The sequence below is a fragment of the Dipodomys merriami genome, unplaced genomic scaffold (assembly GCF_024711535.1).
Source record: "Dipodomys merriami isolate MVZ:Mamm:240054 unplaced genomic scaffold, mDipMer1.0.p SCAF_7, whole genome shotgun sequence".
NCBI lineage: Eukaryota > Metazoa > Chordata > Mammalia > Rodentia > Heteromyidae > Dipodomys > Dipodomys merriami.
Genome location: NW_027206290.1, coordinates 37,972,626 through 37,999,341, shown reverse-complemented (window position 1 = coordinate 37,999,341; position 26,716 = coordinate 37,972,626). Strand labels below are relative to the sequence as shown.

The 26,716-nt window shown below is 36.1% G+C and overlaps 1 protein-coding gene and 1 long non-coding RNA gene across 2 annotated transcripts; one reads left to right on the top strand and one right to left on the bottom strand.

The window, feature by feature from the left end:
* The first annotated feature begins 1,376 nt into the window (after positions 1 to 1,376).
* Positions 1,377 to 26,716, top strand: LOC138816549 (calcium-activated chloride channel regulator 4-like). The gene is made up of 14 exons (XM_070006368.1): positions 1,377 to 1,570; positions 4,486 to 4,626; positions 4,738 to 4,885; positions 7,730 to 7,838; positions 9,587 to 9,764; positions 10,274 to 10,492; positions 12,031 to 12,258; positions 15,688 to 15,865; positions 17,861 to 17,967; positions 21,134 to 21,349; positions 21,891 to 22,158; positions 23,881 to 24,051; positions 25,406 to 25,639; positions 26,168 to 26,716. The coding sequence occupies exons 1-14, from the start codon at positions 1,412 to 1,414 to the stop codon at positions 26,584 to 26,586; spliced, it is 2,775 nt and encodes a 924-aa protein (XP_069862469.1). The 5' UTR covers positions 1,377 to 1,411; the 3' UTR covers positions 26,587 to 26,716.
* LOC138816550 (uncharacterized) lies at positions 15,695 to 25,631 on the bottom strand. The gene is made up of 3 exons (XR_011368684.1): positions 25,376 to 25,631; positions 22,390 to 22,479; positions 15,695 to 16,016 (listed from the first exon to the last, which is right to left on the bottom strand). It is a non-coding gene; the product is annotated as an uncharacterized lncRNA (long non-coding RNA).

The window sequence follows — 26,716 nt, the reverse complement described above, 5'->3', positions numbered from 1 at the left end:
ACAGGAGAGGATTGCACAGGTGCATTTGTCAATACCTTTTCCTACTCCAAGACATCCCAGATTACCTGGGGTTTCCAGCACAACAGTTCATCCAGCATCTTAAACAACAAATCACTTCTATGAGCATACAGTTAATTACCTTACAGTATTGCTGATTGGATGGAAGGAGGATGTAAGATGTACAGCCTGAATGCAGATGATAAAGGATCAATCTTGGGAATGTGGCCAAGAATTCAAAATTGTATCAATTCTCAATTCTGAATTCTTGAAAAACAGTTTCTTCTTTTCTACTTTTAATCCTCCTTTGTGTCCTCTGATGCACCCTGGCTGCTGTTACTTTAGGTTAAGATATCCTTGATTTACTGTGGAAATTCCTAAACAGATCCCTTTACTCCTTAAAAAAATGTACTACATTATTTGCATTCTAAAATAGCATGACCTTGTAATAGACTGATTAAATCCTTAGGCCTGGAATAAGAATGCTAGACATTCACAAGCTGTGAGGTCATGGCAGGTTTTACACTGTCTATGCCTCACTTTCTCCATTATAAAGATAATACATGTATTTAACTTATAGAGAGTCTTGGTGAGGATTGAGAGAATCTTTGTCCTGGAGTGCACTGAATAAATATCAACTATTAATATTAGTTACTCAAAAATAACAAGCTAGGTGGTTTTATATGCTTGTATAAAAGCAAATTAATTTCATTCTTTACTGGACAGGATTTTTATAGTTTATTCTAATAATTTGACTTTGTTAGTTCTAAAATTTATCATTCTTTAATTTAGGTTTCAAATTTACCTCATTGGGCAATATCTATACTTGATAATCTTATATTCCCTTTCATTACTTATACAATTAATATCTAGATGACAATGTAGATAATAATTAAGTTACTCTATAAAATGTAAAATAACACTAACACTACTGTCTGTTCATTTTTATTATTTTATTAATTTTGACATTCCATTATATTTTTAAAAATACATAAAGTCTATGTCTATATTTAAGAAATGAGTCAAAATCTGGAAGTATAAAAATATGTTCTAGAAGAGGCTGGTGAGGAGCTCAAATGTAGAATATTTTCTAGCAAATACAAGGCCCTATCTTAAAACCTCAATACCAAATATACATATCTATCTATCTATCATATATATTGTATAATATATAACATATATTAAGAGGAAAATATTTAGTAGATTTTATAATTCTTCTTGATCACTTTTATGCTAATATACAGTAAAACTGTTGCACATGCTGAAATTACATAGTTTCCTACACACATATAACACTGACCTTTAGACTGTCAATCTCTCATAATCAGCCAACTGCAATAATTTTGAGGAGTATATATACCAGGAGAGCGGCAGACAGGTCAGAGAAAATCCTTTGATCAACTGAGGACAAACAATGGTGTTATTCAAAAGTTTTGTCTTCTTCTTACTCCTATACCTGTTGCAGGGGTCCAGTGCTTCCTTTGTTAGGCTGCATGACAATGGATATGAAGATATTATTATTGCTATAGACCCTAGTGTGCCAGAAGATGAAAAAATAATCCAAGGAATACAGGTAAGGGCAAGTTTTTTTTCATTTTTAATTATAGAAAAGTGAATAATTGTAATGGAATTGAATATAGCATGCTACAATGAGAATGATGCTAGCGTGGGCAGTGAAAATGAAGGTTTTCGGTGGGGATCTACTCTATTACACCATGAGATCAAAAACAAGTCACTGAGCCTTCCTGGTCCTCAGTTTCTTCATCTGTAAATTAGTACTTGGGTTCATCTATATTTAAAATAAATACTTATTGAAAATTTGTGACATACTAGAGGAAGAAAACTCAGAGAAATCAAAGGGAGAAAAAAACTTCTAGTGGAATGGAATATATATTCTTTTTAGAACTAAGGAAGCACTGAAAACTTTAACCTAAATACTTGTAAGGGTAGATAATCTTCAACTGAGAAAGACAAACTAAGTGGAAAAAACTTGGCAGTTGGAAGACTAGGAGTGAAATTTTGGGAATTTTGAAATTGCAATACTCTTTAGACATTGAGCAGAGAAGACAAGAATCTTTAAATTTGGGCTGAAATGTGTGCACAAAAAATTGAGTGGTATCAGTGTAAAGAGGATATGAATTCACTAAGTGAGTACAAACAAAGAAAAACTCTAGGACTAAACCCATGACTGATTTTCTAAAGTTTCTTCTAACTATACTATTCTATGCAGTGCAATTATTGATATTATACATAAATTATTTTGTCAGTGTTTCCAATACCCCAAATGTATTAATTCCTTATTTCCAGTTTCTCCACTCCTGGATCCTGATGCTTGAGTTGTGCTTAGGTCACCCATTTCTATAAACTCCACTTCAGCACAGAAGTGATGGTCACAGGGGATAATACTTTTTCATCTTCTTTGACCCAACTATAATACCAGAATTCCAAGAACTCAGGAATTGGGCTAGTATTCTTTGACTTTCTCATATAAGGCTGGCACCCCACAACTTGAGCCACAGATCCATTCTGGCTTCCTGATAGTTAATAGGAGACAAGAGAAGAGCCTCACGGACTTTCCTCCTTGGGGTTGGCTTCAAACCATGTTTCTGAGATCTCAGCCTCCTGAGTATAGTCTTTTTTTTTTTTCAAGTCAGGCTTCTCTGTGATGTTTCCTGGTATAAAACAAACCTACAATAGAACTATTCAAGAATCCAGGGTTCCCTTCCTAGTTCTTTTAAGAGATTCTAGTGTGTTGACTCACAGCTGATATACAAATCAACTGATTGTGATCAGAGTCATGGGTTTAGTCAGAAGGCCAGAGTTCAGGAAGTGAACCCTTAGAGGACCTGCCAGGAATTAGAAAAAGCGTATATATATATATATATATATATATATATATATATATATATACATATATATATATATATATATATATATATATATATATAATTCTAAGGTGGATTGATTATTTCTCACTAACCCTAAGACATATAAAAGAATTATATTTCTTTCCTAAAGGATGCTTCCATCTTTTTCAAAAGCAATATGTAAAGATGACAGGTTGTGCCCCCTACATAGTTTTTCGAAAGAATCTCACAGACTTTTCTACCCAGGTTGGACTTGAGCTTTAATCTTCCAATTCTCAGACTCATATATAGCATGGATTAGAAACGTGAGCTACAACCACCCAGCTTTATTGAAATTTGGTTGGTATTTCTCTTGTATCTGGTAAAATAATTAGCATATTTCACAATACATTGGCAGTTTCTCTAAAAATCCAGATATGTCCTCAGGACTTTCAAAAATATATATTTTGTTTAACTTTATAATTACTGCATTTGGGGATTCATCTGAGTTGTTACTATGTAACAAATGAAGGAGGAGTAAGGTATATTTTTCCATAAAAATACTTTGCATTTTCACAAATTGTTAAAGAAAACTCTCTTCATTATCTATTTACTTTTATTTTTCTGCATACTGAAAGCATACTTTGGTTTTATTTTTATTATTCATCTTCATATCAATATGAAATAGACTTGAGTAATATATTCCAAATATTACTGAGGTTTTGTGCTCAAAGCTAGTGTTCTACCACTTGAACCACAGCTCGTAGAAACTCATAGGATTTTTTTCACAGGCTGGTTTTGAACCATAATTCTCAGATCTCAGCCTTATGAGTAGCTAGGATTATAGACATGAGCTACTATCACCCAGCTAGCTCTTAAACTAATTTCTACAGACTAAATCATCAGCTAAATCTGCTTTTGAGTTATATTTCTTCTAACTAGTGAGGATATCAAATAGTTTTAGAACTACTTACACAGGAGACCTTTGTAATTCATTCTTTCTGCCAACTATAATGATAGAGAATGTAATGTTTTCCATTAATGAGGTAAGGAAACTAAGCTCCAAATCAACCAGAATCTATCACCCAGAAGTATGAATGCTAGGGCTGGGAAGGTGGCTCAGTGGTAGAGCGCTTGCCTTGCATGCCTGAGGCCCTGGGTTCGATTCCTCAGTACCACATAAGCAAAAAGAAAAAAAGCCGGAAGTGGTGCTGTGGCTCAAGTGGTAGAGCGCTAGCCTTGAGCTGAAGAGCTGAGGACAGTGCCCAGGCCTTCAGGCCCCACGACCAGAACCCCCCCCCAAAAAAAAAGGAGTATGAATGCTAGTATTACTAGTAAATAATTATATATTACATATAACTATATATAATTATATCACCATATCACTATATATATATATATATAATCACCAACTATAGGCAGTTAGGTGCCTTTTGAGGTAAGAGGAAAAAACATTGAGAAGACTTTAATGTGCAGAATGAAGAGAGATTTGGAGATCGACAGATACCAGTGCCATTGACCTTACAGGTGGAGGGAGACCTTCGCTTCAGTAATAAAAGTGGGAAAATTCTGTATGTGAACCCCTGATCTGAAAGTCTACTCTCATTTGGTCATCCTCCATATTTTTTCCATTTGATAACAGGAAATGGTGACAACAGCATCTACTTACCTATTTGAAGCCACAGAAAAAAGATTTTTTTTCAAAAACGTATCTATATTAATTCCTGAGAAGTGGAGGGCAAGTCCTCAGTACAGAAAGCCAAAGCATGAAAGCTACACACATGTAAGTGTCAAAATCTTCTCCAACAAACAAGATTATATTCTGATGTTCTCCAGTTTTTGCCATAAATGAGTCTTTCTAACAAAATATTAAAGTTTTAATATTTTTTCTCAGGCTGATGTTATAGTTGCACCGCCTGCCATCCCAGGCAGAGATGACCCATACACCAGACAGTTCAAAGAATGTGGAGAGAAAGCAGAATACATTCATTTCACCCCTGACTTTGTACTGGGAAAAAAACAAAATGAGTATGGAGAATCAGGTAAGAAATTTGGTTAAAACATCTAATTTTGCAACAAGCAAATTATCTGTTCCCAGCATGAGTGTGCAGGAATTAGAGCAAGAGTAAGTGTGCATGAATTAGAGCAAGAACAGTGAGGTTCCAATATCACCTACTCTACTTGCTATTTCTGTCACCTCAAGTGATCGACCTCAAAGGTGCTTATATACTGCAAAATGGTACATTTTTGTGGTTTGTGAAATTTTTGTAGAATTTCTGTCAACTAGTTAATGCAGTATCTACAATGTCTTCAGAAAGTTTTGTAAGGCATACTTTTAGATTTTAATTTTTTGGTTCTCCACAGCTGAATATTCATCAACCTCATGGTAGAAGCAGGAAAATCAGATGCCTTGCAAGCTGGAAGGAGCCAGGACACCAGTTGCTGGTCAAAAGCAATATTCATAGGCTATTAGTCATTGACATTATTATCCTATCTATTAGGCTGTACCAGACAAAACTGGCTGCAACCAATCATTTAGGGCTACTAAGATGGCAGTTTTATCTAGTGTAATCTAAATGTTAAGATTATTTGTCCCAAAGAACATCAGCCCATTATTTTTAAAATATAAATCACTGTTAAAAGAATGGTCCTTACAGGTTGGGAATGTGTCTTAGTGGTAAAATGCTTGCCTAGCATGCATGAAGCCCCGGGTTCGATCCCTCAGTACCACATAAACAGAAAAAGCCAGAAATGATGCTGTTGCTCAAGTGGTAAAGAGCTAGCTTTGTGCAAAAGAAGCTCAGGAACAGAACGTAGGCCCTGAGTTCAAGCCCCAGGACTGGAAAAAAAAAGGCCCAATTAATGTTACTTTGTATCTTTTTTTTTTTTCTTCTGCTTATGTGGTGCTGAGGAATCCAACCCAGGGCCTCATGCATACAAGGCAAGCGCTCTACCACTGAACCACCTTCCCAGCCCAAAGGTCCAATTAATGTTGCCATTTAGTGAAAACTTTCATGACTCTTCATGGCCCAGAATACCCTCACCTTCTCTTTCTCTCTTTCTCCCTCTCCTATTGCCTGTTCACTGAGTATTTAAATGTCTCTGAACACTCAGCAAGCGTAGTCATTATCTAGAGTAGTTCCCCACTCCAATCTGGAAAGTTCTGTTATGTCCTCCCATCCCACTCTTACCAGTCCTTCATATGTTCTCCTTACCATTTTTTCCCCTCAAATTCCCTCTAATCCTTGTACCCTCTACCAGGAATGACCAGGAATCACTTCAACCACAAGTGCCAGTAGCTCAATTTCTCTACCACTCTTATCCTTAGCTATCATTCAGTGCTAAGTCCCTCATACGGTATGATCCAGCCAGTATCTTTGGCTCCTGCTATGTTTCCCAGATTGTTTTAGAAAATTATAAAAACCAATTCGGATTACCACAAACATAGTTTCCAGTCTGAGTGAAGCCCTCAGTGTTGTTCAACAGTACTTAATTCATTGGCTCATCTTAGTTTCCTTCTCTTTTCCTAAAGAAACTTTCTAAATTTCTACCATTCTTCTCAATTGCTAGCCATTCTATTCCCTTCTACTCACTCCAGTTGCCATGTGCTTTGACTGAGCAAACAGAAACCTCTCTTCCTGTCTGGGTCCAAACTTATGGTCACCTCTACCTGCTCTTCTTTCTATCCCCTCTCCTGTTTTACCTTCAACTGTTATAGAGTTGAAGGACTTCTAGGTAAGGCCTGTATCTTCAGTATCAAAAGTTGTGATTCTATTTCTATTCATTGTACCTAGGAAAAAACCCCTCAAACTGGTAATTTTAAAGTTTAATGCATAAAGAAATAACTAAACACTATCTAGATCACATTCTAAGTATCAAAGACTTAAAACAGAAATATGACTTCTTCCCAACTGCTTCTCCCTGACCCCTTCCTACCCCCACCCCCACCCCACTATTGTCTGTTTTCAGGCCATATGAGGTCATATGGGCTACTGAAACACACATTGTAGCAAAAAAAATATTGTTAGCCTTTTGCCCATTTTTGTTTCCTCTGAAGTTTTCTTCAATTTCATTGCCAGACGTTGTTTCTTCTCTCTGTATCTCAGACTTTGGATTCACCTTTATCCTTCCATTCATTCTAAAGCACTTGTGAAAATAAGGTTTTAGTCTGACTCCTTTCAAAACCTCTCCAAATCAAAAGACATATTTATATTTCTTAATAACTAGTATTATGCTTAATATATAATTAAATAATTGTTTCATATAATTAATAATGAAATGGAGCAGAAATGAATCACTTCTTGTGATATCCTCCAAATTCCAAATGATCTACAATATTATTTCTCAATCATTTTCCCACTACCAACACCCTCAGGAGCATTTCTGCATACATTTTTCTTAGTTGCCTATCCTTTGTATTTTAATACAACAAAATTACCATTGGTAATGGAAGTTTGGAAAGCCATAAGCCATTGTAATATGTAAGACCTTTAGCTCTCCAAGAACCAAAACCCAAATCCTAGTCTAATTTGATAGTCATATATACCTTATTAATGTTTCATTAATTTAATATTGATAAATAAAAAGGAAATATACTTTATATTTTCATTTAACACATAGACTCTTCTTATACACAAAACTATAAATATTAAGATTTAGGGAAAACAATTCTACATATATTTTGTAACTAAAGGAAGATCTTCCCAAATAAACAACAAAAGCCATACAAAATTATTTTGAGATAGAGTCTGACTGTATGATCCAGACTAGTCTGAAACTTGAGATTCTCCCAGGGACTGGAATTACAAGTGTATGCCACTGAAATTTTGAGACAAAATGTTTGCTATTTGGATTATGAACATGTATTTGAAAATGTTTCCCCACAGGTAAAGTGTTTGTTCACGAGTGGGCACATCTCCGCTGGGGAGTCTTTGATGAGTACAATGATGAGCAGCGCTTCTACAGTGCTAAATCAAAGAAAATTGAGGCAACAAGGTATGACAGTACCTCTAACTTATGTTTGATGATCCTGGGCTTTTAACTGGCCTTATTTTCCTTGATTTGACTTCTTTCAACTGACCATTCTTCATTTTTGCCCACATGCAGATTATAGATGCTATATCAAATGCTGCTTTTATTTTTAAAGAAAATTATTTTAAAGCAGCTGATTATATATTTAACATACATGTAACTTCAATGGCAGTTAATGTCAAGGTATTTTATGCCTCCTTGCTATAGGCGCTGAAATTCATTTATACTGAAGTTGTACACTGTGTAAATGGACTGTCTATAGGTGGGACACCATCAAAGTTATTTGCATTAAGAAAGAAAGAACAAAAATGGCTAAGCATTGCTAAATGAGAGCTCAGGAGGAAATCAAGCAGCTCTAAAGACTCAACAAGGAATATCCTCTTGATTATGGTGTCGAGAACAGAATGGTTGGGGGAGATTTATTTTAAATGAGGCCCTTAATCTCATTAGTGTTACACGTCTTGCTAGAGTTGAGACTTGTTGCAGATAGAATGATACCTGACTTCAGTGAAGGCCCTTTCTATGCCACCTATTCACCCTAAATGTCCAATTTCTGCTTCAAAATATTCATCACAGTTGTTCATATAGATAGCCTTATTATTCTCACCAAGACTTGGAGCATAGACATTTTTAGAATGCTTCTAAATGACTGAATAAAATATAGCCAATGTAGCTAGGTGCCAGTGGCTCATGCCTATAATCCTAGCTACTCAGGAGGCTGAGATCTGAGGACTGCAGTTCAAAGCATGCCTGGGCAGGAAAGTCCATGAGACTCTTATCTCCAATTAAACACCAGAAAAACAGAAGTGGTGCTGTGGCTAAAGTGGTAGGGTGCTTACCTTGAGCTGAAGACCTAAGGGACACCACCCAGGCCCAAAGTTCAAGCACCATGACCAACAAAAAGTATAGATGTGGAGATGGGAGGGGAGGATTGGTAGGGGAAAAATAAAGGAGGAGACAGCAATGCTTGATAAGAAATGTACTCATTATCTTGCTCATGTATCTGTAATCCCTCCTCTGTACAGAAAAAAATAGCCATTATTTCCTGAACAGGAACTGAAAAAGATGAGACACACACATTTTAGCATATTGGCTATAATCACTGCCACCTTTGTCCAATTCCATGCAACAAAGCATACATCTTTTTTATTCTACTATCCTTCTGGATACATCTCATTCTTTGTTCTCAGCTGCATTTCCCTTTGGACTTAAATACCCTTAAATAATCAAAATGTTTGTAGCTATGACTTATTCCAGTCTTTGGGAAATACCTTCTATGAAAGAGATGTATTATGAATTTTGAGCTACTTAGAATACATGTTTTCTCATTCCCTCACAGTGCAGTTACCAACCACAAGGACAGAGGAAGTTTTGGTTTCTAAGCAAGAAACCAGAATCATTAATCCTAGCAGTTACCAATCACAAGGCCAGCAAGAAGTTCTGGGTTCCAAGTAAGAAACCAGAATTGTTAATCCTTGGAGAGAACTCAGGCATTATGTATATCTGGAGGTCCCAGTTCAATTCTTTCATTATTCTATCTTTGATTGGAACTCTCAACCTACTGTCAGCATAAGGAAGTACATGACACAGGAAAAGACAAAAACCAAAACAAAAACAAACCCTTGATACAACGATCATCCTGAATTGAAGCAGTTGATGATTTTTTAAAGTGTTAATGACTATATGGACTCAAAGACTGTCACATTTTTCAGGTGTTCTACAGGTATCTCTGGGGAAAATAGAGTTCAGAACTGTCAAGGAGGCAGCTGTGCACTTAGAAGATGCAGAACTGATTCTACTACAAAGTTGTATGAAAAAGACTGCCAATTCTTCCCTGATAAAGATCAAACAGAAAAGGCATCCATAATGTTTATGCAAAGTATCAATTCTGTAAGTATGCCAATTGTTGCTTCCTGAATTTAAAATCAAAAGATATAATGGTAATTTCTCTGTACAATACTTTAATAATTACAGTAAAATTACATTTAAAAAGTAAAAAAAAGTCAAAAAATATGTCTGATTTTGGTGATTTTAAAACTGCTATCATTATTATTATTATGCTTGGGATTGAACTCAGGGTCTTTCATATGCTAAGCAAGCCCTCAACTCACTGAGATACATTCCCAACATTGACACATCTGATCTTAAAATCTGTCCAGATGACATGAGGATTAAATACATTAATATAGAGTTCTTCAAACATTGGCAGATTAATTAATATTACTAATTGTTATTATTATTACTTTTACAATAAATCTACTATATCATTGATTCCCATTAGTTACATTTCATTCACAAAAAGCATGTTTATAAGCATATTTTAATTTTTCAGTCTTATTCTTAGGATTTCTTAATGCATGTATGGTAATAATTATTTTGTCATTTTATGAACTCTTTAGGTGGTTGAATTTTGTAATAAAAACAACCACAATAAGGAAGCGCCAAGTCTACAAAACTTAAAGTGCCAGCACAGAAGTACGTGGGAAGTAATCAGCAGTTCTGAGGACTTTCAAATGACCACACCCATGGAGGAATCACCCCTTTCACCTGTCTTTTCATTGCTGAGGTCCAGTGAAAGAATTGTGTGTTTAGTGCTTGATAAGTCTGGAAGTATGAGTGTAAGTTTATGGGTCCATTTTTTTCTAGATGTGGGAATGGGAACAACTGAATGCTAAGAACACATGAAACTCCAGATGTATCCAGATTGTTCTAACTTGCAAGGTAGCATAAAGTACCATCACTTCCGATGGTCAACAACCCTGAGATATTACAACAAAATATTATAGTAAAGAAAGACACCAGTAGAATTAAGAAAACTCCAGCATTTCCCATTTGTCCCCAGGAAATGGATGTTTAGCTAAGAATGTTGAGATTCTTCAGACACTTTAGTTGAAAGATAAGAACTAGTGATTAAAATATGAAATTGCTCTTAACAATGGACCTTTAAACAAGAATGCTTGAGAGACATGAGGGTAGATTAGTCAGTGCTAAACCATTCTAGTTCAATCAGCACAATTCTCTAACATGGCTTATTTGTACAAGTGACCTCTTCATGCACAAAGACCCCCCCCCAAAAAAAAGAGCATTGTCATAAAGAATATTATGGTGAAATGTAGCCATTCATTCTTTGATTATTATTCACAGAATGGCAGGCATTGGGCCAGGGTCTGAAAACAGAGATCTATGTCCTGATAAGTTCATAGATCAGGCCTAGTGCATGCTTATAATCTCAGAAATCTGAGGCAGGAGAATTGACCTGAACTCAGGAGATGGGCTTTGGCTTCTAGGATGCTGTAGACCCTTCTCCTCACTCCCAACACTCTCTCTGCATATCTTTATTATTGTATATTTCATCGAGACTACATGTCTCAACCAACTAGATTGAGAGTTCCTCACGAAATTGGAAACTTATCAGATGCATTTTTGTATTTCTATGGCCAAGAGTTCATCACAGGGTGATTAATAGCTAGTTTTTGAAGTGAATGAGCTACAAATAAGCAAATATAATGTAGTAAAGAACTGGAAGGATGGCATACTTGAGTCAGGACAGCATGCTGAAGACAGGGAATAAAATCTTCAGCAAATAGGGGGAAAGTGTTTATAGAAAAAGGCAAATGATCATACAGATTAGTGCCATGAACTATACAGCAACAGGATTTCACAGAAAATAGCAAAGTGCTAAACATAAGCATGTATAGTTTCCAGGAAGTATTATAAGATTTTCCTAATTAAGAGTAAAGTAGCCTCAAAGGTAAAGCAAAATGGTAGAGAGTTCTCAAACATGAGAATATTAGAGCTTTTCAGAAAGGTAAGCTTTACTTTTTTGAGAGGTAAACTAGTCCCCCCAAAGTCAGGCAATTTCACTTGTGATTGGAGTCCAAGATATTCTGGATTGATTTGAGAGAGTTTCTAAAATGTGAAATATCACCCTCAATTCTGTCTAAACCTCTACTCCAGGTTTTACCGATAATTTAAAAGTGGAGCTTAGATGGATACTGATCAATCAATACCTATAATCTATATCTATACCTCAATATATCACATACTACATACAACCATATTTTATTTTACCAATACAATTTACCCATGTATTTTGTATGAGCTAGTATAATCTTACCATTGAGAAACAATTATTTTCTTCTTCTTTTCCATTCAGTCCAGTGATCGCCTCAATCGAATGAATCAAGCAGCAAAACACTTTCTGCTACAAACTGTTGAAAATGGATCCTGGGTAGGGATGGTTCACTTTGATAGTACTGCTACTATTGTAAGCCAGCTAATCCAAATAAAGAGTAACACTGAAAGAAGCAATCTTGTGGAAAAGTTACCTATCGTAGCTAGTGGAGGAACTTCCATCTGCTCTGGAATTGACTCTGCATTTAAGGTGAAAATCAGATTGCAAATATAGTTTCTATGTTTTTGTTTTTAGGACATACTAATGTGAAGTGCTGCTGTGCATACTTGCGACCAAATTTTAACATAATTAATCCTAAAACATACAACAAGACACAAGAAAAAAATTGAAGTGCTTCTTAATGGGTCAGTGAATCAATGAATGAACCATGAGGGAATAAATGAGTATAAAATTACTGCTAGATCATAAGCCTGATGAAGTCATACTAAGTGTGGTTAGAAAAGCCATCAAATTTTGGGCAATAAAGCAGGTGTGATTCCATTTTGAGTCAGTTCTCCTTTTAGTATATGTGACATTTAGATAGAACACACAGATGTATATTTATATATTTTATTGTTTATTTTACTTTTTATTTAATTACTTTTTGGGGTATCAGGCCTGGGGCTTGAACTCAGGGCCTGGGTGCTGTCCCTGAGCTTTTCTGCTTAAGGCACTCTAACATTTGAACCACAGCTCCACTTCTGTTTTTTTTGGTAGTTAATTTGAGATAAGTATCTCTCTGACTTTCCTGCCTAAACTGGCTTTGAACTACTATCCTCAGATCTCAGCCTCCTGAGTAGCTAGGCTTACAGGCATGAGCCACCAATACCCAGCTATATTTATTTATTGTTTATATATACTTATTATTTATATGTATTTATTAAAGTCTATGCAGCAGACACTATAATCTCTAGGGTTTATCATCTGACATAGAGGATGAAGTTTGACATCAGAATAGCAGCTCTGATACTTTCTAGTTTTTTGTTTTTGTTTTTTTTTTTTGCCAGTTATGGAGCCTGAACTCAGCCTGGGTGCTCGCTGTCCCTCAGCCCTGCAGCTTAAGGCTAGCGTTCTAGCTCTTGAGCCCCAGCGCCAATTCCGGCTTTTTTCTGCTTATGTGGTGCTGAGGAATTGAGCCCAGGGCCTCATATATGCAAGGCAAGCACTCTACCACTGAGCCACCTTCCCAGCCCAACTTTCTAGTTCTTTAAGTAAACTTTCTAGCTCTTATGAAAACTTTTTAATCTCGATTCTTTAACCTTCCTCTATAAAATATAGAAAATTGAAATACCTTCCTCATAGGATTGTTATATAGACTAAATGAAGTCATATAGCTGCATACTTAGAACAATTATGCTTATATTATGAAATCATTTTATGCAAATGTGCATCTTGAGCAAGTAATATCAGTTATCCTATTTTCCTGCTTAGAAATGCAATCTGTCCACTCATAGTCTACAAAATTAAGTCTTGAATTTCTAAGTCTGATATTATTCAAAAGTTTCCTAAGCCTTGGCATTACACTTATCTGTCTTTCCAGACCTTTTCTCTTCGTGATGCTCTATGCATCAAATAATTTACTGCACACATTGTTCTCAGGCAAGCATGACCATACTTTTGTACATGCAATTCCTCTGCCTAAAATTATTTCCCATCTTAAAAATTAATTGTTATAATCAAAGTAATGTGCAGAGATGTTATAGTTACAGTCAGGTAAAGAGTACATTTCTTTTCTGACAACGTCACCCCTTTCCTCACTCTCTGTTTTTCCCTCCCATTCCCACCCTTAAGTTGTGAAGTTAATTTTCAAAATAGTATCAACATAGTATCCTGCTACATTTGTTCACCTATTGTCCATCCATTTCTGTACCTCCCCTTTGGGGGTAGAACCCCCAAACACCTATAAAAGAACAGACAAAACAAAACACAAAGAAAAACACTATAAAGAAAAAAGTCTCTATTTCCTGGAGTCATTTCAGGAAATATTGTTTCGTATGGTCAGACACACATAGACATTGTGCCCTTCTGTTCCTTTCCTAAAAGTAACATCTTTCTTTTTCCCATCTTTACATACTAAAAACTACATAAATCTATATACAGAGTAAATTAATAAAACCAATAATCATAGATAGACAGTAATTGTAGACCATCATCTTGTTGGGTGATATAATAAGGAGTAATGAGAAAGGAGAGCAATCATTTTCACTAGAGACTCACTGAGGCTAAGATTTGAAGGAGGAGAAAGAACCAACTGTTTATGTAGAAAGGAGAACACAAAATTTTCTTGAGACAGAGGTGGAAAGAAACTGGTTATTTTAAGAAATAATAAAAGCTAATGGCACAAGGGATTGGTAAAAAGTATATGAGGGTAACTTTGTTTTAAGCATAACAGAAAGCTACTAGAAGATCTGAAGATCAGAGTCTGAGAGGCAATTTATATTTTACGAAGGTATCTCTGGTTGCTCCTATAAAATAAATTGAGCAAGAGTTGTAATAGGGAGATAGGGGGATCTTAAACCTGGATTAACTTACAAAATACATAAAACATATTAATGCATAACAAGTGAACAGTAAATGGTATTTGATCAGTAAATACTATTTGATCATTTCTTTTCAACTTTAGAATATTCTAACTATATATTATATTGTCTATTTCTCATTTCTATGTCTCCTCAGTCTTTGATACAATTAAATATTCAATTCTTTCCATGAAGGTGGTTCCTACTGAATCAATAGCTGAGAAACTGGCCAATTATAAGTGATCAGTGAATAATCTAATTCACAAAAGGGATATGAAGGAGAGAAAATTCTAGCCCTTCTTTGGATCTTCATTTTGCACTTTGGATCTTCATTTTGTATAGGAGTAGCATAAAGGGGATGTTGTATACATGACATATATAATTTAAAGTATTTTGTTAACTTTTGTTTGGTTTGTCAGTTTGTTTGGCATTTCAGTTAGTGTTTGCCCTATTTTGTAATGCATAGAATACTTGTTTTGCCTCAAAACATATAAAAATATAATATAGATGGTATGTATACCACATACCAATTTTTATTAAGAATTTCTATATTCCAAACACTACACTGTTTATCTACACATAGATACCCACTCTGTGCCCAAAATAGCCACTGATAATTCAGTATTCTTTCCTTTCAGCCTGGACTCAGTTTCCCAAACTGTTACTAAAAGAAGACACTACCAGTTAAAACTATCAGAAAAGATTAAATATAATTGTTATCCTGGGCTATGTTCTCTCTATCCTCTGTTGCAGGGACTTAAATTAGGAACTCTGAGTTCTAGATGTTGAACTTCACAGGACAATAATTCAAAACATAAACAATACCCAGGAAATATTATTCATGTAGTCTTTGAGCACAGTTAATATGCCCAGTTTTGTGCTAATTCTAGTAAAGAATTCAGTTCAGGTGCAATTTTATTTCTAAAGTCCTGTTGCTACTTACTTTCATTTGAATATTCTCTGCAATTAAGAGGTAGGAAAAGAGGTTAAGTTCTCCGAAGATGGATGATTTTTTTAAAGACTCTATCTCTACTATTTTGCACCCCTTTTATTTCCTCTATATTTTCTATTTCCTATAATTTGAGATCTTACATGGTAATTGTGCTTGGAATGTCTGCAGGTGATTGAGAAGCAAAATCCTCAAATAGATGGGTCTGAAATAGTACTGCTGACTGACGGCGAGGACAGCACTGCAAGGAACTGCATTGATACTGTGTCACAAAGCGGAGCCATCATTCATTTTATTGCATTAGGACCATCTGCTGACCAAGCAGTAATAGAGATGAGTAATGTAACAGGTAAAACTATATATCCAAAGATCCCACACCTTTAATAGTTGTGTGAGAAAAGGTTGACAGTTCTGTACCAACTCTACGTGTTATGCCAGGAGTTAGAAACCAATTCACTTAGACTCCATCTCTGTTCTGATGATGCTCAGAGTCCAGTTATCTAAAAAAAAAAAAAAAAGTTGCTAATCAAATCACAGAATCAGATACCATTCATTCCTGCAAGTCTGGAATTTATAAATAGAGGGGGGAAATCCATTGTCCCAGGATATATAGAGGAAGAGAAAGAGAAAAAATAAAAGCAAAGCATGAGAGACTAGATGACTTCTGAGCTGGACCTTGAAAAAGGTGCTGAAATTTTCTAGGAAGTAGGAAAGGATATACATTTTTTGTAATCTGGGGAGGGGAAGAGATATAGCGGAATGAGTAAATGGTGATGCAGGGTGACCCATTGTGACCCATGGTGTACAGGACACTATGTTGAAAACGAACTTTACAATGTCAGGGGTGGGAGGGAGTTGTGGAGATGGGAGGGACAGGATAGTAGGGGAAAAACCAAGGGGGAGGTAACAATGCTCGATAGGAAATGTACTAATTACCTTACTCATGTAACTGTAACCCCTCCGTACAGTATCTTCACAATAGAAAAATTATATTAAAAAAAGGTGATCAGAGGATGAATAAGAAGAACAGAAATTATGTTTCAGCAGCAACACAAAGCACACGGTGGGAATAGTGTTCCTAGGAAACCAGGGCATAAAATCCCAGCTGTGATACATGCACTGTGAGGTGGGGGGACCGGAGCTCAGACAAAAGAGCTCAAGCTGGAAAGAAACAAAAAGTTTCCATTATCTATAGTGGCTGTCATTTTAGACATAGATCTGATGAAAATGGACTATGCATTTCTAGTACCTTCTTAAACATAACAGAAAATACACACTTTATATAATAAATATCAAATACTACAGTCCTACCGGCTTTAACGGTACTACATATGTATTTGCTCTTTATTGTATTAGTTGTGTTGTACAAACTCTTAGCATTTCAAAATGCACTTATGGCCATTGAAGAGTTTTTTCCTAGTCCAAGTAGTATCTATTTGGACTTGTCTCCAACTCCTTGCTGTTGTTTTATATCTTCTCAGGGCCAGTTCCTTCCAGGATACTTCCATATAGCAGTCCAATCATCCTTCCAAATTTCTGATGGACTTTGTCTGTAAACTCTAAAAGTCAACTTTGCTAGAACTGTTATCTTAAATAAAAATGTAGAAGACTGTTGTGACCTCATATATGTGGAATTGTAACATCTTCTGAAGTAGTCTATGGCTATTTGAAGTATTCATTTAGTTCATAGTGGTATTAGTGTGTCTTTTTTCTTACTTGGTTGTTTTTTATTTAAGTTTTAATTTTATTGTCAAGGTGAGGTACCTAGGGGTTACATTTATATAAGTAAGGTAGTGAGTACATTTCTTGTGGAACCCTTTACACTCCTTTGCTCATTTCCCCCTCTCTTTTCCTCCCCCACAAAATTGTATGGCTTGTGGTATCACTGTTGCATTAATTCCCCTTTTGTCCTTTGTCACACCATTTTTTTGTTCCCCTTTCCTTCCACAATTTAGATAAATGTATATACAATACCCAGGGTACCAAAATCGAAGACAGTGACAACAGGGGATAAGCCATGGGGGGGAAGGAGGGGTGGAAAACACAAAAGAAAAAAGAAATCACATAGAACATTAAAAACAACCCCAACAACTAAGCAAAACCTCTGTGTCCATGTCTTGGAGTTCATTTCACTTAGCATCATCTTATATGGTCATATGTACTATCTTATGCTTTATAGTTATAATTTGAAATTAGCATTTCACTGTTAATGGCTACTTGACATTGATCTTTTTCAATAACACATACTGGGATTTTGATCTTGTTTCAACTGTTATGTAATTAATCATGATAATGTGATAAGTACTTACCCCAAAACTACCTAACCAATTAATTTGCATTTTAGGTGGTAAACATTATTATGCTTCAGATGTAGCTGAGAACAATGGCCTCATTGATGCTTTTGGGGCACTTACATCGGAAAATGCTGACCCTTCCCAGAAATCACTTCAGGTGAGTTTTTTTGCAAAACAGAATTTTAAGTTTTGAGTGCTATATTTTTCTTGAAGCTAATTTTTAGCTAAAATAAGAACTGTAACCTGCACCAGGTTCTGGTTGTTCACACTTGCAATCCTAACTACTCAGGAGGCTAAAATCCACAGGACTGAGTTTAAAGCTAGCATGGCAGAAAAGTCCCTGAAATTCCATCTCCAAAGTAATCAATTAAAAGGAGAGCTGGAAGCATGACTCAAAGGATACGGCTCCAGACAAGCAAACAAAGCACTGAGTTTAAACACCAGTACCACCAAAAGAAGTTTAACCTGAAGTACAAATTATTCTTTAAAATATAACCAAGTTAAGTAGTCAAGTAAGAGTAAAACAAATGGTAAAATGTCAATTTTTGTTATTTCTATCAAATTTGGGCAAGGGATAATCTAATAATAACAAACCAAAAATACACTCTGTCCTTTTTTTTCCCCAATTAGTGCATTTCTAAAAGTTCATGCTTCCAAGCTTTCTTTACCTTTAGTGCTATGAAATAGATGTAGACAAATGAATGAACTCAACCACCTACTTTAGAAATGGAAGGAATGTATCTTAGAAATAAACAGGAAGACTGAGAGGACGTATTTGCAAGCCAAAGACTTCTCTAAACTTTTCAATATATTTTACTTCACTTGCATTTTGTTTTACTCACATCTGCTCTGAGCTTAATTCCTTTTCTCACTGGTAGTTCAGGTGATCATATTCTGGTACTTTGATGCAAAAACATTGAATAAAATTTGGCTCTTTCATTTATGACCTATATACAATGCCAGCACATACTGTTAAAATCAGAACATACATTATTCAAGTTTGTTTCTGTTAGAGTAAATTAGACTCTGCAGGAAAACCACACAGACACCCAGGTAGGAAGAACAAAGGAAAGGCTGATTGCCTGTAAGGGGATGGGCAAGACCCCTTCTCACGTGCCCACTAATTGTCTCAGTTGACCTTTTTATAACTTCCAGGAGTGAGGGGATCTTGCTGCCTTATATGGTCAAAGCTATCCCAAAGGGGTGATCTCTCAGGGGTAAGGGCTAATTTGCTACCTTTACTACATGGGCCTAGGGAAAGAGCATGTTAAGCTGTGAGTGAGGAGTCTTCTGGGCTAAAGTTTCTCTTCTTTCCATTCACACACATCATGACTCTTTATGTAAGACTTTTTTCTTCAATTTTCCAATTCAAGTACCTACACTGGAATTTGTCCTATCACCTAGACATACGTTATCATCCTCTTGTTTTCAACAATAAGGAAAAACAAACATTAGAGAATGTGGGCTTAGGGTAAGTACAGATTTGTTCAGATATCTGGTCTACAGATTTCCTCTAAATATCTGTTAAAATATTGTCTAGTCTGGCAGTGTATGGAGAACAAATTAAAAGAGAATTAAAGTCACTTGTCATGTTTTCAATCTGATGATAGTACAACCTGAAACTGACAAGAAAGGAGAGATAATTGATGGCAAAGATAGTGTTACATACCAGTTTTATCTTCAGTACTTTTGAATGGATGGTGGGAACTCTACACATCCAAAGACATTAAAATTGTAAGAGCAGAATGTGGAAAACAGCTAGAAAGGAGACATTTATATGCAAGAGGTGGTCAAATTTTTGAGAAAGGATTTTTTTAAGGGTGTGAAATGGGTAGGAATAAATTTTTGTTCCCTATACTTGAAATATGTTAAATAAAGAAGCAATAAAAAGCAAGCAAATTTTTGCAATGCTAATTTGGAATCATATACATGATAGGTAGAAAAAAATGGAAGAAATAATGACCAGTTAGCAGCATGCTACAATATGAATCGATAAGAACATTGAGTTTGAGTTATGGCAGCTGGATTAGAGAGGAAAGGCTTATATCACACACTCTCCCTAGTGCATCTTATTTTCTTTGATTTTCCTGATGGAGAGTATAAAAGACAAAAACATAAATTCAAATTTAACCCAGGTCCATCAGCAGATCTGTCCACATTACATTGGGTTAAGACTTTTGTCATAATAATGATGTTTCAAAGAAGAATTCACTAGCTGTTAGCAACATAGGACTGAAGCTGGGTTTGGCTGAGGACTGTGTTGGAGTCGAAATGGAATTGCCTACAAAAGGGAACACTTAGTAAGCCCCCAGGAGGTAGAAAACTTTAGATTTCCTAGGAGTTCATGCACAGAAAGCTGTATGTACATGAATCTCATGTGTGGAATCTAGAAACTTTGAAGTAATAGACACAAAGGAGAAAAGGAATAATTACTTGTAGCTGGTTAGGGATAGTTGGCAAATGAAATAAAATTTTAATTAGATAGAAGAAATAAACTCAAAGATCTATTATACAAAAGGCTGCAGTTAATAATATGCACTGAAAATAGCCAAGAAAGTAGATTTAAGTATGATCAATGCACACACACACACACACACACACACACACACACACACACACACACACACACACACACACACACACACACGAAACTAATCCTGCTCTGCAATCTTATTACTCTTTAATCTTAAAGTGGGTGTGTACCTACAAAACTGGACAAGTACAATAGGATCACAGCCTCAATTTTAAAACCCATATATCTTCTCCAAGGCTTTTCTTACACTTTTTCCTTTCTTCAGAACTATATTTCTAAACTCTGACTGATAACTGTTACACCTCAAAAAGTATTCAGAAAAAAATTTAAAGTATGAAATGGTCCACATATGTGAGCTTGTTTTGAACCAAAATTTAAGAATTGTCTTCAAAAGGAAAAAGACTGGGGCTGGGAAGGTGGCTCAGTGATAGAGTGCTTGCCTTGCATGCCTGAGGCCCTGGGTTCGCCTCCTCAGCACCACATAAGCAAAAAGAAAAAAAGCCGGAAGTGGCACTGTGGCTCAAGTGGAAGAGTGCTAGCCTTGAGCTGAAGAGCTGAGGGACAGCGCCCAGGCCCAGAGTTCAGCCCCCATGACAGGACCCCCCCCCCAAAAAGGAAAAAGACTAAAATTATTCTCTTCTAAATAATGGGGGTGATGACATTGATCAAGATGTTTTGTCCTCATGAGCTGAATTTAAACCTTTTTGTGCAATTACTTAAAGATAATTTGAAAAAGCAGAAAAAAGGTATTATCTTCTGCAATTACTAAGTTTTAAATATATTTAAACAGCTTGAAAGTAAGGGATCATCACTGACCAATAATGCCTGGATGAATGACACCATAACAATAGACAGCACAGTGGGAAAAGACACATTCTTTCTAGTCACATGGAAGACACAGAAACCCAGTATATTTCTCTGGGATCCCATTGGAACACCAATCAATAATTTCACGGCGGACAGTAATTCCAAAATGGCTTATATTACTATCCCAGGAACTGCACAGGTAAGCAATCAGCCTGTTTGAGATTTTTCTAAAAATCATTCTTAAACCTGAAAAAAATTGTTTAATGACCTAAAGGTACCAAAATCATCTTAAAAATTAAAATAAAATGTTATGTACTTTTCATTGCCTCTGTGATCCTAAAAATGATGACAGCACAAAGTAGAAAAAAATGAAAGAGAAGATAGAACTTTAAGGTGGAAATATGAGAATTTATGTAATTTTGTGTGCAGATAGCTAGAGAGTCCATTAAAAGATTTAGTAGGATCATAGAATCTGTGAGTCTGAGGTCAAAGAATAAGGGCAAAATGGAGGGAAACTTCAAAGTTTAAAATTTCCAGCCAAGTTATCACAGAATATAAGTGCCATTCATGGCACTAGTTTAAATATCCTTGTTGAAGTGCCTCAGTTTGCATCCTTTTAAAACTTCTAAAACCTGTTAGTCTTATTTCACACGTGTGCCATTTATAGTACTGCTGCATAATGGTTAGTGGATATAGCTTGATTCTGGATACTTACTATAAATTCCCATTGAACCTTTTAGGTGGGCAGTTGGGCTTATAGCCTTCAATCCAGTGCAAACAACGAAATACTAACAATTACAGTAACTTCCCGGGCAGCAAATTCTTCTGTGCCTCCAATCACAGTGAATGCTAAAATGAATAAAGATGCTGACAGCTTCCCCAACCCCATGATCATTTATGCAGAAGTTCTACAAGGGTACACACCCATTCTTGGAGCCACTGTGACCGCAATCATTGAATCAAACAGGGGACACACAGAAGTTTTGGAACTTTTGGACAATGGTGCAGGTAATTCACAGTCTACATTTGCATAACTTAGGATATATTATGGGTCTGTGGTAATGTGGGGCATTAAAAAATTGACAGGCATAGAAGAATTTAGGCAAGTGAGAATGGAAAGGCAGAGCCAGCAAGAGATTCTATCAGGCAAAACCTGCAACAGGGCACATGGCAAGCGCTCTGTAAACACCATGTATTTCCACTGCTATTGTCGATGTCATCTACCTAGCCAATGCTTACCTTCAGTTAGGAAGGCCTCATTCAGAAGGTTGAGGATCGAGTCAAAAATTCTGAGCCAGTGTTTTTTTGTTGAGACATCATGATTAAAATCTAGGCAGAGAAGGTGAGAGCATATGCAGGCAGATGAGATAAAGGGGCTGGCCCCTTAAAGAGAAAGAAAGAAGCAATTGGAATTCTCAACAGATACAATGAAGACAGCATCCTGAGAGCAGAGGATCAGAAGTATCTGAAGCTGCCACAGATCATCTGGGGCATTAGACTCCAGATCTTTCTGGTGAGCAACAAGGAGCAGGCAGGCCATTCTCTGTCTTTTTGGTCTGTAGGCATGAATGGGAACTGAATGAAGCTTCTGTTAAGAGCTCAGGGAACAAGGAAACCAACAATTCCATACACTTCTGATTTGTTTCTGATTTGTATCTGTATCTTGGGATGGCATGGAGTTGGTCATTTAATAATCTTATCTTCATCTGGAGTGGGCCAATTGTTCTTTGGTATACCTCAATGCCTTGAGTATAACAATATTTCCTACAGCTATCCCATAAGACATATATACCACATCTATACCCATATATTTTTTATCTATATAAAGCTTATCTGCAATTGTTTCATTTCCTAGCATTTGACCAAATAAATATTTAGCTAATTAGGGAATAAGCTACGTTGGAATACCTTTACCTAAGAAGGTGCTAGTATTAGCAATGACTTAGAGAAGGCATACTCCCACTTTAGTGTACAAAAACACAAGACACTGAGTCCTTTCTCTAGGTAATCTGGGAAATTTGTACATGTAAACATCTTCAGATTTATAGTGTTACAAACTTCTTGGTATAGGCCCTTGTTTTAATAGTGTCCGATTTAGACTGTTAACCCTTTGGGGCAATGTGTTTTGTAATTTTACAACTGATTCTAATGCTGGTGATGCTGAGAAGTGTGCTGTTTGTTTGTTTGCCAGTACTGGGGCTTGGACTCAGAGGTTCATTCTCATTCTGCTTGTTTATTTGCTTGCTCAACTGGTTCCCTACTGCTTCAGGCTTGCATTTAGCCCAGCTTTGTCTTGGTTAATTGGAGATGGCATCTTGAGAAGACAGTTAAATGCTACCCCAAGAAACTTCATTTGTTTTTAGTAGGGACCCTTTGACTTATACAGAGAGATTACATAATTAATAATAAAATAAAGTAGGTAGAGAGCAATCCATTGGGCAGAGAAATAGTAAGAAGAGCACTAAAATCGTTTATAAAATGATAAGATAGAAATGTGAGGTGTTATAATGTTTATTAAGCAAAAACAAATATCAATATATACATATTTGTTAAATTGATATTTGTTAAATTGATATGTTGTGTTCAAAAGAACACAACAGACATCAATTCAACAATATATTGTCTTGGCAGCATATACTGTGAAGTATACCAAGTCATGCAATATTAATGAACAATAAATTAAGTAAACAACAACAACAATAATAATAATATATTTTTTTCTATAAAAAGGTGCTGATTCTTTCAAGAATGATGGTGTCTACTCCAGATATTTTACAGCTTATACAGAAAATGGTAGATATAGCTTAAAAGTGAGGGCTCATGGAGGAATGCATTCTGCCAGGAGAAGCTTTCAGTATCCAGCAAATAGAGCTGTCTACATACCGGGCTGGGTAGTGAATGGTGAGTAACTCATGATATATAGAATCCAGTCACAGCTTCAATAGTATTTGTGATTCCATATAACAAAAGCTTCAAATATTTTACAACTTAAAAAGTATTGGTTTTTCCAGGCTGGGAAGGTAGCTCAGTGGTAGAGCACTTGCCTTGCATGCATGAGGACCTGGGTTTGATTCCTCAGCACCACATAAGCAGAAAAAAAAAAGCTAGAAGTGGTTCTGTGGCTCAAGTGGTAGAGCGCTAGCCTTGAGCTGAAGAGCTGAGGGACGCGCCCAGGCCCAGAGTTCAGACCCCACGACCAGACCACCCCCCCCCCCAAAAAAAAAGTATTGGTTTTTCCATTTTTACGTGAAGTTTGCAGATCATTGCCTTCAGGTTAATCTCAGCTTTGGAAAACCGCTTGGCATCTAGTAAGAACTCAAAGCCTGTCAGCTAGTATTAAGTTAGTTTGGAACACCTTATAACAGTAATATAGCCAGTTTTTGGTCAGGACAAAATAAGACAATCTACTATGTGATGAGGCTATATACACAGAGGTAGGATATACCTTTCAGAATACATGGACTATAAGAGTGAACCTTTATGTGGTGTTTTTATTAATTCAAAAGAAAAAAATGTATAGAATATGATGATAATAAGCATTAAGGATACAATCTTTGCTATCTTTCCTTTGGTCCCTTTATCTTGTGGCTTTGAAGGGCTTTTCATTGAAATACATTCAGAAGTGTTCCAGAAGTAATCCTAGCTATTTGACATGCTGAAATCTGAGGATTCAGGTTCAAAGTTAGCCTTGGCAGAAGAGTCCATCAGACTCTTATTTCCAATGAAACACACACACACACACACACACACACACACACACACACACACACACACACACACACACACACACACACACACAACCCAGAAGTGGAGGTATAGCTAAAGTGGTAGACTGCCAGCCTTGACTGAAAATGTAAAAGTGAGAGTGTGAGTAGGAGGAGGAAGAGGAAGCAAAAGATTCCTTAACACCACTTCCAGGAGGGAACAGGACCTTGTCCAAGTTGTAGGAAGGGAATTTGCAACCATTTTCCCAAATATGTTCTTATCTAACAAATAATTTTGAAGGTAATGAAATGCTTATTTAAAAGGCTCATGTTGAATTATGTGACATTATTTTCATTCAATGCAGTATGCCAAAGATATTTGTTATTCAGTTTTTTCCTGTAACATTCTTGCTAAAGCAGTCTCCCACCAACGGAATGCTATGATTATGTCATAAGGATGAGTAAAAATGTGACTCTATAATAGTGAAAAGGTGAATGATATAAAGGACGCACAGTTTTACCTATTTCAAACTAGTGAATTTTCAATGCAGGAGATGTTCAAGCAAATCCACCCAGACCTGAAATCAATGAGGATGGTCAGACAGTCTTGGAGAATTTCAGCAGAACAGCATCTGGAGGTGCATTTGTGATGTCACAAGTGCCATCTGGTCCCTTGCCTGATATGTTTCCTCCAAGTCAAATCATAGATCTTCATGCCACATTTGATGAGGATAAGATCAATCTAACATGGACAGCACCAGGAGATGATTTTGATATTGGAACAGGTAAGAACAAGGTTTCATCTGGTTTGATGTAAGTGAAAGATACTCATTGGAAAAGCAAGGTTTCATGGATATGTGAGGAAAAAATACTTTTTGACGGATGAATTTTACAATCTAATCCTTTTGAATAAGTCAAACATGACATAACCTTATCTTACTATGTAGAAAGTAATGCATCTGGCAGAGTTTAAAAGACAGAATTCAGTGGAGCACAATGTGGCCCTTTTAATACTAGCACTTGGGAGGCTGAAGCAGGAGACTTGTGAGTTCTAGGCTGCCCTGAGTTATACTATGGTTTCCAGGCAAGCCTGGGATGTAATGATAGCCTATGTTTTAAAAAACTGGTACTAACAAGCAACCATAACAGATTTATTCATTTATTTTAGTAGTCAAAATTCTGTTTTCATAAAAATGTGAGGCTGATATAAATATACATTTTACATAGAGAAGTGACACTTTTTAGAATAAATAGAAGGAAGCTAAATATGCTATCTTAGTTACTAAACCACTTGCAACTGTTTTTTTCCTTAGTTCAACAGTATATCATAAGAATAAGTGGAAATATGCTTGATCTGAGAGACGATTTTGACAATGCTCTTCAAGTTGACACATCTAATCTGTTACCAAGTGAAGCCAACTCGGAGGAGACCTTTGCATTTAAGCCAGGAAATATTTCAGAGGAAAATGACACGCACATATTCATTGCCATTCAAAGTGTAGACAAAAGCAATTTGACATCAAAATTATCCAACATTGCACAAGTAGCTTTGTTTATCCCTGAGGGAGATCCCAGTCCTGATCCTGGTGCCAGTAATGCCAAGTCTGGAGTTAATATTCTCACTGTGGTGCTGTCAGTGCTGGCAGCGGTGGTACTTCTGAGTCTTGTTGTAGGTATCATTGTTTACGTTTTTAGAAAAACATCTTCAAGAAAACATTCAACAACATTTTAATAAAGCAGAAACAAAGTAAAGACTATTTCTGAATTTTTAAATTCTTCCTGTGTGACTGTGAACTCTTAAAAGTAGTCTTAAATGGTCTAGCAAAGTTACCAATTAAATAAAAGGCTGTTTATGTGAACAA